The 15,936-nt window shown below is 38.1% G+C and overlaps 1 protein-coding gene across 1 annotated transcript in view; it reads right to left on the bottom strand.

The window, feature by feature from the left end:
• ZMAT4 (zinc finger matrin-type 4) overlaps positions 1-15,936 on the bottom strand; it is a 335,488-nt gene that overhangs the window by 104,879 nt on the left and 214,673 nt on the right. Inside the window, exon 5 of the mRNA XM_065899963.1 lies at positions 8,062-8,289. Within this exon, the coding sequence (XP_065756035.1) occupies positions 8,062-8,289 (228 nt within the window). The remainder of the gene's footprint in view (positions 1-8,061; positions 8,290-15,936) is intronic.

Raw genomic sequence — 15,936 nt, 5'->3', positions numbered from 1 at the left:
ATGTTTACCATGTTTTAAGCCACTAAGTTTTGGGGTGATTGTCGCACAGCAATAGTTGCACCTGTTGCCTTTGGAAACTGTTCATTTTTTGACTTAGACTGCCTTTCCTTTCCTGGTCTTGGAGAAGCCCCAGTGCCCAAGTCCCCTGCACAGGTACCTTAGGTGACCTGAAGGTGGAGGAGGGCCACTGAATGATACGGCCAAGCTGTCTACCGCCTGCCACGTGGGCAAAGGCCAAACTAATATTTAGAGGAACCCACAATCATCTGAAAGTCCACAGCAGAAATAATTCAAAAAGTAAATCTCTCTCACTCCCGTGTTCTGTTTTGAGGAAAGTGTTCTCATTTTCACTCACATACCACTTTTATGATTTGAAGTCCTGGGTAAGCTTTCTGTAACCCCTGGAAATGATTCCCCATTCCCTCCAATAAAGGCAGAAGCTGCATTACAGAGGGAGTCATCAATTCTAGCAGCCTCTCTAGAAATAGCTTTCTCTTCACAGAATTTTGCTTCTCAATCCCAGGCCCCTGGAAAAATTGAATATGATTTCTTTGCCTTTTCTAGATTCTCTCTAACTGAGATGGAGTCATGAAGGTGGAGAAAACTCTTTTATTAAAGTATAGGATGTACCCTGTAAATCATTCATTCCCAGAAAGCTGAGAGTTGAACTGTGCCCATTCTATACTTGAATTCAAAGAGAGTTTAATACTAAAATATACATAAGTTCCCAAACTTAACTGTTCTGAAACAAAAGAGTTAATCATCAGAGTTCTAGCTAGTCAATGAGGAGTCATTGGAAATGGATGCACCTCCAATCAGGAGCCATAACTTAGAAGGGGACAGTTACCCCACTTCTCTGGGCCCCAGAACCCTGCTCTGTTAAAACAAGGGGCAAAATTCATGATGTTTGATGTCCTTTCCAGCACTGTCTGCGTCTGATGCTCAGAAACATTATGAAATTTTCAGATGAATTCTTTTGCTCTGTTTTCGTTTCCTCCGAAACAATGAAATAACTGTGTATCTTCTCATCCTAACACTTTTAGAAGAATAAATAATAAATGTCTGCAAAATGAATATTCTATTTCCACTGAGTCTAAATTCATAATTTATACTCTCCCTGTTTCTACATAAGAAATTGCCTTATATCTGTGTTTTATGCTAGCAAGAAGAAATTGAACTACAAAGAAAACCTCTAAAGCACTTTCTGTCCATTGGAGTTTATAATTCTATAATTCAATAACTTCCTTTGCTTTCTAGATTGGACTCCATGTTCAGAAAGAGGTGGCCGTTTTTCTTATTAAGCTAAAAGTTGGAAGTAGAGACAGATGTCATCTACTTTCTGGAACAAATATCACTAAACTTGAGTCAGTAACCAGGTTATTCATATTAATAACTATTTAGGCCAATCCCATTTAAAATCCCTTGTTAATCTACAAGAATAATTTCCTTTTTAAAAATTTGATTTGCCACTTGAAGCAAAGGAAGGCCAGAAAGCTAATACGGTTCTGTAGAGTTTCCAATGACTAAATAGTGTGGATACCAAAAAAATACAAAAGGTACGAGGTTTTTTTGTGCTATTAAATTATATACAAATAATAGGTAGAAAGTTATGTGTAGGTCACAGGAATCAAGGTCAATGTATAAAAATTAATTGTATTTTCTATATGTCAGTAAGAAACACATAAAAATGAAATTTCAAAAAATGTAATTTAGGGCTTCCCTGGTGGCACAGTGGTTGAGAGTCTGCCTGCCGATGCAGGGGACACGGGTTCGTGCCCCGGTCCGGGAAGATCCCACATGCCGCGGAGCGGCTGGGCCTGTAAGCCATGGCCGCTGAGCCTGTGTGTCCGGAGCCTGTGCTCCGCAATGGGAGAGGCCACAACAGTGAGAAGCCCGCGTACGGCAAAAAAAAAAAATATATATATATATATATAATTTATAATAGTGTTAAAGAGCACAAAGTACTCAAGGACACATTCAACTAATAATGTGTAAAATCTTTACATGGAAAACTACGTGATAGTGCTGATAGAACTTAAAGAAAGAAGTAAATAGGGAGATATATGATGTTCATGGATTGTAAGATTCAATATTGTGAGTCATTTAAATAAATCTCCCCAAATTGATCTATAGATTAAATGAAGTCCCATTCAGTATTCCACCAAACTTTCTATGTAGAGACTGAAAAACTGATTCTAACATTTATAAAGAAATGTGAAGGATTTAGAACAGCCAAAAAATCTTGAGAAAAAAAATAACGCTGGAGAACTTGCACTACCTATTATCAAAAGTTCTCTAATGCTATAAATAAATACGGTGTGGTGCTGGCATAAAGATAGACAAATAAATCAATGGAACACAATAGATTGTATAGAAATAGACTCACACACAATTAATAGATTTTCAAAAGAGGTGCCAAGAAAATCCAATGAGGAAAAAAATAATAATTTCTACAAATTTGCTGCAACAACTGGGTAAATATCTAAAAACAAAATGAATTTCAACCCCTTCCTCACACCATACACAAAAATTAATTGGAGATACATCATAATTCTAGATGTGAAAGCTAAAATTATGAAACTTGTAGATGAAAATATACAAGATTACCTTTGATCATGAGTGTAGGCAAAGATTTTTTAGATGGGACACAAAAAGCAATGATTATGAAAGAAAATAAAGAGAAATTATACTTTGATAATTCAATAGTGTCTGCTTGCCAGACATTATTTAAGAAAATGAAGAGCCAAGTCATAGTCTAGGAGAAAATATTCACAATGGGTATACCTGACAAAGGATTTGTATTTATAATATATGAAAACCTTCTACCTACTACTCAACAATAAAGTATGGTACTGACACAAAAACAGAAATATAGATCAATGGAACAGGATAGAAAGCCCAGAGATAAACCCAAGCACATATGGTCACCTTATCTTTGATAAAGGAGGCAAGAGTATACAATGGAGAAAAGACAGCCTCTTCAGTAAGAGGTGCTGGGAAAACTGAACAGCTACATGTAAAAGAATGAAATTAGAACACTCCTTAACACCATACACAAAAATAAACTCAAAATGGATTAGAGGCCTAAATGTAAGGCCAGACACTATAAAACTCTTAGAGAAAAAGGTAGGCAGAACACTCTATGACATAAATCACAGCAAGATCCTTTTTGACCCACCTCCAAGAGAAATAGACATAAAAATAAACAAATGGGACCTAATGAAACTTAAAAGCTTTTGCACAGCAAAGGAAACCATCAACAAGACGAAAAGACAGCCCTCAGAATGGGAGAAAATATTTGCAAATGAAGCAACTGACAAAGGATAAATCTCCAAAATTTACAAGCACCTCATGCAGCTCAATATCAAAAAAACAAACAAACCAATCCAAAAATGGGCAGAAGATGTAAAGACATTTCTCCAAACAAGATATACAGACTGCCAACGAACACATGAAAAGATGCTCAACATCACTAATCATTAGACAAACACAAATCAAAGCTACAATGAGGTATCACCTCACACAGGTCAGAATGGCCATCATCAAAAAGTCTACAAACAATAAATGCTGGGGAGGGTGTGGAGAAAAGGGAACCCTCTTGCACTATTGGTGGGAATGTAAACTGATACAGCCACTGTGGAGAACAATATAGAGGTTCCTTAAAAAACCAAAATTAGAACTACCATATAACCCAGCAATCCTACTACTGGGCATATACCCTGAGAAAACCATAATTCAAAAAGAGTCATGTACCACAATGTCCACTGCAGCTCTATTTACAATAGCCAGGATATGGAAACAATGTTAAGTGTCCATCAACATATGAATGGATAAAGAAGATGTGGCACGTATATACAATGGAATATTACTCAGCCATAAAAAGAAATGAAATTGAGTTATTTGTAGTGAGGTGGATGGACCTAGAGTCTGTCATACAGAGTGAAGTAAGTCAGAAAGAGAAGAACAAATACCGTATGCTAACACATATATATGGAATCTAAAAAAAAAAAAAAGAAAGAAACGGTTCTGAAAAACCTAGGGGCAGGACAGGGATAAAGATGCAGATGTAGAGAATGGACTTGAGGATACCAGGAAGGGGAAGGGGAAGCTGGGACAAAGTGAGAGAGTGGCATGGACATATATACACTCCCTAATGTAAAATAGATTGCTAGTGGGAAGCAGCCACATAGCACAGGGAGATCAGCTTGGTGCTTTGTGACCACCTAGAGGGGTGGGATAGGGAGGGTGGGAGGGAGATGCAAGAGGGAGAAGATATGGGGACATATATATACATATAGCTGATTCACTTTGTTATACAGCAGAAACTAACACACCATTGTAAAGCAATTATACTCCAATAAAGATGTTAAAAAAATTAAATAAAGAGGCAGACAGCCAGTTTTTTTAAATAGGCAAAAGACATGAACAGACATTTCACAAAGGAAGATATACAAATGACCAACATTTTAAAGTGTTTGACATAATTAGTCAACATGGAAACACAAATTAAAGCCATAATGAAATACTCTCCTACACCCACTAGAATGACTAATACTTGAAAGACTGATAAAAACAAATGCTGGTGAGGATATGGAATTCATATATGTTGCTTTAGGGTGTGCAAAATAATGCAGCTACTTAGGAAAACATTTTGGTAGTTTCTTGTTCAGTTAAAAATACACCCAACTTATGACTATGACCCAGCAATTCTACTCTGAGGTATTTAACAAGAGAAGTAAAAACATCTGTCAACAGCAACAACAAAAAGAATGTTCATGAAAGCCTTATTCAAAATAGCCCCAAAAATGTCAAGAGGAGAATGGCTAGACATATTGTGGGATTTCTGTCTAGGAGAAAACCACTCCGTGATAAAGAGCAAGGGGCTACTCTGCTTTTTACGCAACAAAATGGATACGTTTCAAGAACAATATGAGGGCGTCCCTGGTGGCGCAGTGGTTGAGAGTCCGCCTGCTGATGCAGGGGACGCGGGTTTGTGCCCCGGTCCGGGAAGATCCCACATGCCGCGGAGCGGCTGGGCCCGTGAGCCGTGGCCGCTGGGCCTGTACGTCCGGAGCCTGTGCTCCGCAACGGGAGAGGCCACAACAGTGAGATGCCCGCGTACCGCCAGAAAAAAAAAAAAAAATATGAGAAGCTAGACACAGAAAAATACATACTTTCTGTGACAATTATATGAAATTTTAGAGCAGGCAAAACTAAATTTTGGTGAAAGAAATAAGAAAATTGGTTCCCTGGAATGGGAAGTTAGGATTGACTGGGATGGGGCCCGTGAGAATGACGTCATGATGGAAAAGTTATGGATCTTGGTAGGAGCGTGGGTTACACTCAGTGAACTATATAACACTTAATATCTCTGCTTTTCACAATATATAAAATATACATCGTCTTTTTAAATTAGAAGAAAAAATCATAAATAATGTCTTGTAAAAATTATTCAATCAGGATCCTTTTGGAAATGAAAAGTATTGCCATGTTAAAAAATGCAGAATTTTAGGTGACTTTTAAATTCTGCTTTCTCTGTTAATTCATTCATTCAGCAATTTTATTGAGTACCTACTCTGTGTCTGTCACTATTCTAGGTGTTTTTGAACACATCAGTGGGCAAAGCAGACATAGATTCCTGCTTTCAAGTTGCTAACAGTTTATAGGGTGAGTAGGGAGAAATCAGGAAAACCATAATAAACCGGTAAATGATGTCGTGTTTTACTGAGAAGTGCTGGGACTTCCCTGGCGGTCCAGTGGTTAAGACTCCATGCCTCCACTGCAGGGGGCACAAGTTCGATCCCCGGTCGGGGAACTAAGATCCCACGTGCCGCACGGCCAAAAAAATAAAATAAAATAAAATAAATTAAAAACTGAGAAGTGCTAAGAAGGAGAGGAAGCCTGTGACACTGCCATCCTCCAGCTGCTTGATACCAGTTTTTTAAAAGTTATTGATATGCCTGTATTTACTGGTTAGCATTTTTGCCTTTATTAATTGATCGACCATGCACTAGAAGCGTTCCAGAAATAGGAGACTGTGTGTGCGCGCGCGCGCGCGTGTGTTTTAAAACATGCTAGGTTATCATCATTGCTTTATTCCCTAAACTTTTGCAATATGTAATGCCTGAATACATATACATCAAGATGTCACCTGGGGTGGGTGAAAAGGTTGGTTTCAAGGACGCTGTGTTCGATGCTAATCGCGTTTCATGTGCTACTGAGTCAGAATCACATTGAGTTATCAAGTCCAAGAGCAGCCTTTTTTGTCTTTGGGATAAAAGACAAACCACTCAGATGTTACAGAATTCAGACTCCCAAGTCATTAAGACATGGCTGTACCTAAAAGATGCAGCACCGATAATTCAAAATAGACAAGAAGAATGTGCTCTAGGAATAATTCTTCTACAAGTCATAATATCTGGCACAAAACATAAATAAAGCCCTATTTTTCTCCTTCAGTGCCTCCTGCCATGAAGGAGTCGCTGAGCAGACTTGTTATCTGCCAGGAACAGCGAGACATGGGAGGCCTTCAGCTAAAAAATACTCCTCCTGTATTTTTAACAAGACAGAGACTGTGAACACAAGAAATTCCCCAGCAGACAGCAATAGTACCAACAATTCAAAAGCATTTGCAACGTGATCCAACATACTGAAATATTAAGCTCCATGTTGTTTCTCTAGAGCTAGAAAACCTCCACAAAAATAGTGTTTTTCCTCTTTGCTCTCATTTGCTGTTTTTAATCATTATCTTGGATAAATCAGTCTCTCATCAAGCTCCATAGATCTCCTAATGGACCTGCAGTCTTAAATCTATGCTGTATGATAGGCTTCTTCCATGATAATCTGTTTATTCACCAGCTACAGCTTATCTTTTCCTCTCTTTTGCCTAAACACATATGATTCTGCTCACATGGGATAACTTCTCACCTGCTAAAAGACCACCCACCTTTCTAGTTCCAACTCCAGTCCTTTTCTTTGGTGAAGTCTTCCCCAACCAACATGATCAGAAGTGACCTGTCCCTCCTGTCAGGTCACACAGCAAGATCTTCTGTCCCATTTATTTGGTCTAGAATTATACCAGGTTATTTTCCCTTGGAGGCTCATAGCCTGGTAAGGGTAATAAGAATTGCAGGCTCTACATACAGAACCCAGGTTGCATTCTCAGAACTGACTTGTAAATTTTGCTATTACAGCTATTATGATGGATGATTGCCTGGTCAACTCCTAAAAGTATAGCTAAACCATAAAATATCTGAGGTATAGTAGAGCACCCTTTGCAGAATTATTTTTCTGAGAAAATGCATTTCTACTTCTACACTGCCAACATCAATTGATCAAAACAGTTTAGGTGATCAAAAAATGTTTAAATGGCTGTTGATGATGAAATATTCTATTAGGTTCCACAGAATGGTATGTGGCTTCCTCAGGAATCCATAGGATTGATCCTCACCCTGACTTCCAAGTCTCCACTCAGCAACTTCTGTGAAACCTCACACGAACTTCAAATGCTCCATGGTTTCCATCAACCGAGAAAATACGCATCAGATGGGGGATGGGGGGAGCCAGGTATTGATTCTATAGTGGTCCACAGCACTGTCTTACCTCAGCTTCCTAGATATGCCCATGAAAAGGCCTTGGGCTTAATTTAATCCATGAAATGGAGCCAATGTGTTGCTTTGTTTGGGCTGAATTCATAAAAGCACAAAAGTTTTTAAGATAACACCATTTGGCCTTTTTTGCATCTGCTCTTGTACTGCTCGTGTACAAAAGCATTCATTCCAGGAGGTGTTTAAAGATAAAGCAGAAGGAAAAACTCTGGCTCATGAGCGGGTGGTTTTGATCTGAAACATAGTCAATAAAAATATGGCAATCACAAATACTTTGAAAGAAAGGAGATGGAAAAAATTAGTTTTCTGTTCATTTCCTTTTTCTTCTATTCCTTTTGGAGGATCCTAGAATTGTCCTTAGTAAGCAAAGCAATAGGAAGAATCATCCCAGTTTACGAAAACACTTTCTCTGAAAGCCCAGTTCCGTGGCAGAAATCAGAAGAGTTTCTCTTACCTCTTAATTCCCCCGTATCCAGAGTTGTCCCAAGCTGTTCTAACAAAGCAACTCTTGCTGCATTCTTCTTGTGTTTCTTGCCATCATAATGCTGCTGGGCCATCAGAGGGTTGTTAAACCAGGCTGCACAGAGCCCACAGTATCTGTCTGAATCTCTTCTTTGATAGGGAGATGAGACCACTGGAGCAGTGTCCACTCTCGGAGGTTTAAGTGAGCTCAGAGGCGCTGCTGGGGAGAAAAACAACCAGAGAGAACCACAAGCCACATTAGTCCCTTCCTGAGTGCACGTGTCCTCAACAGCTGAAGATGAAAGGTTCTCCCGTTCATTCTAGAGCTCAAAAATCCAAGAATTTACTGAGATCAGGAAAAATGATCTTTGCCAGCCTTTATTTTTGAAGTTGGGCTACAATTAAAAATTCCTAACTTATTGCGTCAAAGTTTGCAATTTGTTATGGTTCCATCTGATAGTTCAGGAAACCATCCTTTAGGAGGAAAGAAAGGTTTTTAAAAATAAAATCTCGGGGCTTCCCTGGTGGCGCAGTGGTTGAGAGTCCACCTGCCGATGCAGGGGACACGTGTTCGTGCCCCGGTCCGGGAAGATCCCACATGCCACGGAGCGGCTGGGCCCGTGAGCCATGGCCGCTGAGCCTGCGTGTCCGGAGCCTGTGCTCCGCAAGGGGAGAGGCCACAACAGTGAGAGGCCCGCATACCGCAAAAAAAAAAAAAAAAAAAAAAAAAAAAGATCTCAGAGGTAAGGGAGTGATTTATTAATCAAAGCCCAAACTTGAAGTAAACATTGTACAATCACGACTTGAAAGATTCTGAATGAATGAATTAAACATTTGTGTGCTATAGATGGAAATAACTAGTAAGTAAAGGATTTGTCAAAGTGATAGAAGCTGATCTGTCAGTTGCATGGATTGTACCAACTGATGAAATCATGCTAATTTTATTGTCAGTTATTTCTGTTTATTGTGAGAGGTTATTTTCAATCCATACCTGCTAAAATTGACACTGAAAATACAATATTTTTTTAAAAGACCAAAAGACAAACACTATAGAGCAGGTGTTGCTATCTAAATGACAAAGACGTACTATCACTATTTTGAGATTGCACAGCCTCAGCTATTAACATATTTCATTGTGAGCTTACAGTTTTTTTGGGTCCAGGAAAAAAAAGAGAATCTAACTTGGAAGAGTTTACTAACAGAAGACAAAAATAACTTTTATGCATTACAACATACAAGTTGCTTTCATCTTTTCAATAACTATGAGTTGGATTATTATCCTGTTTCTCAGATGATGGACTTCAGAGACGCCAAAGTTTTGCTGAAGGTAAGGTAACTAGTTATGGTAAAGGCAGGACTCCAAGCAAATCCTTAATTTCCAAAACCAATATTCCTTTCAATACCCCTAAGAACTCTTTTCATACTTCTTAATAAGCCAAGGAATTTTTTTCTAGACCTCAGTTATCTTTGTATTTTATATGGGACATAATTTAATTTTAGAAAAAATTCTGCTCCAAATCTTTTGGAGAAGAAAACAAATTTAAACTCTCATATGGCCCATTAGTCATCATGCAATATAGCAATGCCTTCTGTTTTTTCTTTGCCCCTGTGATGTGGAGTGCAGCTGGCAAGACTATGAAAATTAGGGTTATTCCAAGGAAAAGCTGAGATCTGGAACCTCAATAACAAATTAATGAACCATCTGATCAACTCACTAAGCTTTCAAATCACTTTTATGTGGATTTTATTTTTAGATTGAATAACTGATACACCCACAGCCAACACAATACTCCATGGTGAAAAGCTGAAAGCCTTCCCACTAAAATCTGGAGCAAGACAAGGATGCCCACTCTCACTGCTTCTATTTAACATGGTATTGGAAGTCCTAGACACAGCAATTAGACAAGAAAAAGAAATAGAAGGTATCCAAATTGTAAGGGAAGAGGTAAAACTGTCACTATTTGCAGATGACATGATACTCTATATAGAGAACCCTAAAGTTTCCACCCCAAAACTATTAGAACTAATAAATGAATTCAGCAAGGTTGCAAGATACAAAATTAATATACAGAAATCTGTTGCATTTCTGTACACCAACAATGAAATATCAAAAAGAAAAGTAAAAAAAAAAATAAAATCACATCACATCAAAAATATACTTGGGAATAAACTTAACCAAGGAAGTGAAAGACCAATATGCTGAAAACTATAAGACATTAATGAAGGAAGTCGAAGATGATTTAAAGAAATGGAAAGATATCCCATGCTTTTGGCTTAGAAGAATCAATATTATTAAAATGGCCATATTGTTGAAAACAATCTACATATTTAATGCAATCTCTATCAAAATACCCAGGACATTTTTCACTGAACTTGAGCAAATAATCGTAAAATTTATATGGAAGCACAAAAGACCCCAATTTGCCAAAGCAATTCTGAGAAAAAAGAACAAAGCTGGAGGTATAACCCTCCCAGACTTCAGACTACACTACAAAGCTACAGTAATCAAAACTGCATGGTATTAGCACAAAAACAGACAAGAAGATCAGTGGAACAGAACAGAGAGACCAGAAGTAAACCCACACATTTATACGGTCAAGTAATCTATGACGGAGAAGGCAAGAATATACAATGGAGAAAACAGTCTCTTCAGCACGTAGTGTTGGGAAAGCTGAACAGCTACATGTAAAACAATGAAAATTAGAATATTCACTCACACCATATGTAAAAATGCACTCAAAATGGTTTAAAAACCTAAATGTAAGACATGAAACCGAACAACTCCTAGAAGAGAACACAGGTGAAACACTCTTTGACATAAGTTGTAGCAATATTTTCTTGGATCAGTCTCCCAAAGCAGAAGAAATAAAAGCAAAAATAAACAAAGGGTACCTAATTAAAAGTTTTGCACTGCAAAGGAAACCATCAACAAGATGAAAAGACAACCTATGGGATGGGAGAAAATATTTGCAAATGATGCAACCAATAAGGAGTGATTATCTGAAATATACAAACAGCTGATACAACTCAATATCAAAAAAAAAAAAAGCCCAATCAAAAAAAGGGGAGAAGACTTAAATAGATATTTTTCCAGAGAAGACATACAGATGGCCAACAGGCACATGGAAAGATGCTCAACGTCACTGATTATCAGAGAAATGCAAATCAAAACCAGAATGAGGTATCACCTCACACCTGTCAGAATGGCCATCATCAACAAATGTTGGAGAAAAGGGAAGCTCGTACACTGTTGGTGGAATGTAAATTTGTGTAGCCACTATGGAAAACATATGGAGTTCCTTAAAAAACTAAAAATAGAGCTACTATATATCCAGCAGTTCCAGTCTGGTGTATATCCAGAAAAAACAAAAACCACTACATCAAATAGATACACGCACCCCTGCATTGTTCACAGCAGCATTATTTACAATAGTCAAGACATGAACACAACTCAATATATATATACACACACACACACACACACACATAAATACACACCCGTGTATATTATATATATATATATATATAAAATGGAATATTACTCAGCCACAGAAAGAATGAAATATTGTCATTGGCAGCAACATGGAGACACCTATCATACTTAGTGAAGAGTATATTATACTTAGTGAAGTAAGTCAGACAGAGAACGACAAATACTATATATCACTTATATGTGGAATCTAAAAATAATACAGATGAACGTTTATACAAAACAGAAACTGACTCACAGACATAGAAAACAAATCTGTCATTACCAAAAAGGGGTGGAAGGACAAATTAAGTGTATGGGATCAACAGATACAAATCACTACACATAAAATAGATAAGCAACAGTAATACATAAGTTACTGTACAGCACAGGGAATTATACCGAATATGTTGTAATAACCTAAAATGGAATATAATCTTCAAAAATATTGAATCATTATGCTGTACAGCCAAAACTGACACAATATTGTAAATCAACCGTACCTCAATAAAAAATAAATAACCGATATACAAATAAATACTTGCTAAATGACATTTTAATTCAGGAAATGAATTGTCACAATATCTAGAAAGCCTTTTCCTACCTACCCAGAGATTTCATCAGATAGGGAAGTTTTTAGCTACTATGGATGAAACCAAATGGTATTATTTCTATAGGGACTTAGAGAAACAAGAAGTCTCTTAAAAACCTCATTGCCAAATTCAATAATACATCGCCATGTGATGGTAAAACTCAAACTGGGGCTGTACCATCCTGGCAGCCACCAAGAATCATTCTGCTATGACTTAGAAATGCTAATAAAAGCTACAAATATGCACTTGACCTGTAACGTGAAAGGACTTCTATTTACTTTTCTGAAGGAAATTGAATCTTTCTTCCAAAGTTTCCTGCACCCTTACCAATTTCTGAGGATTTATAGCCATCTATTGTTTTTGATAGAAATGGAAAACATGTCAAACATTTGCAGTCTGAATAAATGTTGACTCTTGAAGCATAATTCACTTTTCTCTAAACTGGGCCCTAAAAAACATTTCAGAGTTGATTTCATCAATTGATACCTTATACATCATAGTCTGGCAGGAGCAATACACTATAGAATATTCATCGGATAAGAATCTTATCTTGCACATAAGAAAGTAGTTTGATGCTGCGTTTGCATGGTAGCTTTTCCTCTTTACTAATCCTACTCTCCTGGTGCAGCACCAAAGTTTAATTTTTCTGTTTCCAACTGTCTTCACCAACTAAAACCCAGTTTCTATTTCCTGTAAAGGCAAACAAAGGTAGTAGTATAAAGGGAATGGAAATAGCTTTGAATCAAAATTGAAAATCAAGGTTGGGTTAGACTCTACCACCCCTGAACTGTGTGACTTTCGGCAAATCTCTGATGCCGCTGGTTTCCACAAGGTTATCTTTATACATTTCAGAGAGTACAAATTATGCATCTCATTCTGGAAACTTTACTTTCAAACAGGAAACCATTACTCTGATTCACTGAATATAGCATCCAAATCCTCACTTCAGCTTTTGACAGGGTACAAACGATCCCAGTGTGCCTGGGACCAAGAGGGTTCCCAGGACATGAGATTTTCAGTGTTAAAACAGGGAAAGTTGTGGGCAAACTGGGATGAGTTGGTCACCCTAACCTCTGGGATCAGACCTGATTTAACATCCCACTGGAGAAAAGAATTAGGAAAGAGTTTGGAAATAACTGTTCAGGAGACCAGAGCAGGTTCTCTTTCAACGAAGCAGACAGGATCCACTGATAGATCTCAAAGGTTTACTTGTTAGGTCACTAAGTGGGTGTCCTTTGCCAGAGAAGGGGGTACCACAACCTCCAGGAAATGGTGTTCTCACTTGCCTGTCTGCCTTCCAGTCAACAGTCACAGGGCGCCCTTCAACTCTCATACTTCCACAAGTGAGACTTTCAATAACACCTTCTATCTCCTACACTTTCTCTCTCTCTCTCTCTCTCTCTCTCTCTCTCTCTCTCTCTCTCTCTCTCTCCTTTCTTCTTTGTTCCTCCTTTTCTCTCCCCCTCTTTCATACATTCTTACAAAGGATCTGGGGGCTTTCAAAATAATCCCGAAAATGGACTCAGTTTAAAATGAGTGGTTTTCTACTAATTCAAAAAGATACATGTATCCCAATGTTCATAGCAGCATTATTTACAGTTGGCAAGATATGGAAGCAACTTAAGTGTCCATCAACAGATGAACAGATAAAGAAGATGTGGTATACATACATATATACATGTATATATGTGTGTGTGCATATATATATATATATATGCACACACACACAGTGGAATACTATTCAGCCATCAAAAAAGAACAGAATTTTGTCATTTGCAGCAACATGGATAGACTTGGAGGGCATTATACTAAGTGAAATAAGTCAGACAGAGAAAGACAAATACCGTATGATATCACTTATATGTGGAATCTAAAAAATAAAACAAACTAGTGAATATAACAAAAAAGAAGCAGACTCACAGATATAGAGAGCAAACTAGTGGTTCCCAGCGGGGAGGGGGGAGGTGCAATATGGGGGGGAGGGTGTGGGAGTTACAAACTATTGGATGTAAGAAAGGCTCAAGCATGTATTATACAACACGGGGAAAATAGCCAATATTTTATAATAACTAAATGGAAACTAACCTCTAAAAATAATAAAAGTCCATAATACATTAAAAAACAAAAAGCATGTGTTTTTCTCACCTAAGGGTTCTTATCTACATTACTAATTCTTCCAAGTTTTGTGATATCATGCAGTTTATTCTATTTCATCTGTTCCATGTATTTTTTAAAATTTGAGTTGCCCTCAAATTCAGTTTGACCAATGGGGCAGCTTGAAGCTCAGGGAGATAAATCAACCAGCGTAGGGCCCCTAATTAATAGACAACAAAGGAAATAGCGAAGACCAGACCTTCTGACTTGAGGCCCAGCACCATATTTCAATGTCAGCCAGTTCCCAGTGATGCCAAGGGAGCAACAGGCCAAATAAACAAGCAAATTAACCACAGAGTCAGGACACACTTCCTAGGTTTCAGCATCTGTTCTCAGTAGGGATTCTTTGGAAATATGCATGTTCTCTAAAATCATTTTTCTGATTTCCAGTCCCTTTGATCAACTGCCTTTCTTTTTTTTCTTCCTATCCTAAATCAAATTAAAGACAGGAGGGGGCTTCCCTGGTGGTGCAGTGGTTGAGAGCCCGCCTGCCGATGCAGGGGACACGGGTTCGTGCCCTGGTCCGGGAAGATCCCACATGCCGCGGAGCGGCTGGGCCCGTGAGCCATGGCCGCGGAGCCTGTGCGTCCGGAGCCTGTGCTCCGCAACGGGAGAGGACACAATGGTGAGAGGCCCGTGTACCGCAACATAAAGAAAGAAAGAAAGAAAGACAGGAGGAATTTTTCGGCAAGTATCACTGTTTTTTTGCAAATGCAGTTGACACTTCAATGTGACTGGACCATTTAGTGCCCGGCTGAGGAGTGGCTGTCACTACACACTGACAGCTCAGCCTCCAAACAGTCCAGCCTCTTCTGCAGGTAGATGCCTCAACTCCACGCAAACTGTGCAAAGTTAGAGCTCAAAACGTAGACTTCCTCTGTACTTCTCACAGAGGAGAGTGCCTCTTGTGTAGATGATAAACGCTCAATGAACATGTGATGAATAAATGAAGAAAAGAACTAGTAAATTTCAGTTAATATCAACTCAGGAGATTTTCATGTTTTAATAAATGGCTTGTGATAGCTAAATTTAAAATCTTTGATGGTTTCATTAAACTTACTTGATAGGATTAAAAACAAGTTAGATGTCCATAAGTGGGGATGAATTAAATAAACTGTGGATCGCTATAGTCTTAGATTTAGTGACCTGGAGAAACATTCAGGATATAATATAAATTAAAAGATGGAGGTTACATGTGGGATGTAAACCAAATTACTTATTAAATTATACACATAGACATATAAAACTATACATAAAGGCTAGAAGGCTATAAATAAAAATCTTAGCACTGGTTATTTTTAAGTTGTGGATGATGAGTGGTGTGGTTTATACTCATACAACCCTCGATGCAGGGGAAAAACATTTCTATTTTTCATCTTACATACAGGTCACATTTCATGCGAACTTCTTTTAGTGCAAAGTCTAGAAAACACTGCTTAAGGGACTTTTGGTGCCACAACAAGGTCTCAGATTAAATCTCACAAGATTTTCTTTGCACTGATTTATTTATTAATTTATTTTTGATGGGGGTGGGATAGGTTGTGAGAAAGCTAACTCAGTCAGAATATCACATAAAAGCTCCAGCTTCTCCTATTTCTCCAAAAGATATGGGGCAACTCCTTTCCCACCACAGCCAACCCTGAAGTGGCTC

This window comes from Phocoena phocoena, chromosome 21 (assembly GCF_963924675.1).
Source record: "Phocoena phocoena chromosome 21, mPhoPho1.1, whole genome shotgun sequence".
In the NCBI taxonomy this organism is placed as follows: Eukaryota; Metazoa; Chordata; class Mammalia; order Artiodactyla; family Phocoenidae; genus Phocoena; species Phocoena phocoena.
The sequence above is the reverse complement of the archived record's forward strand: the minus strand, read 5'-3'. Positions and strand labels throughout refer to the sequence as shown.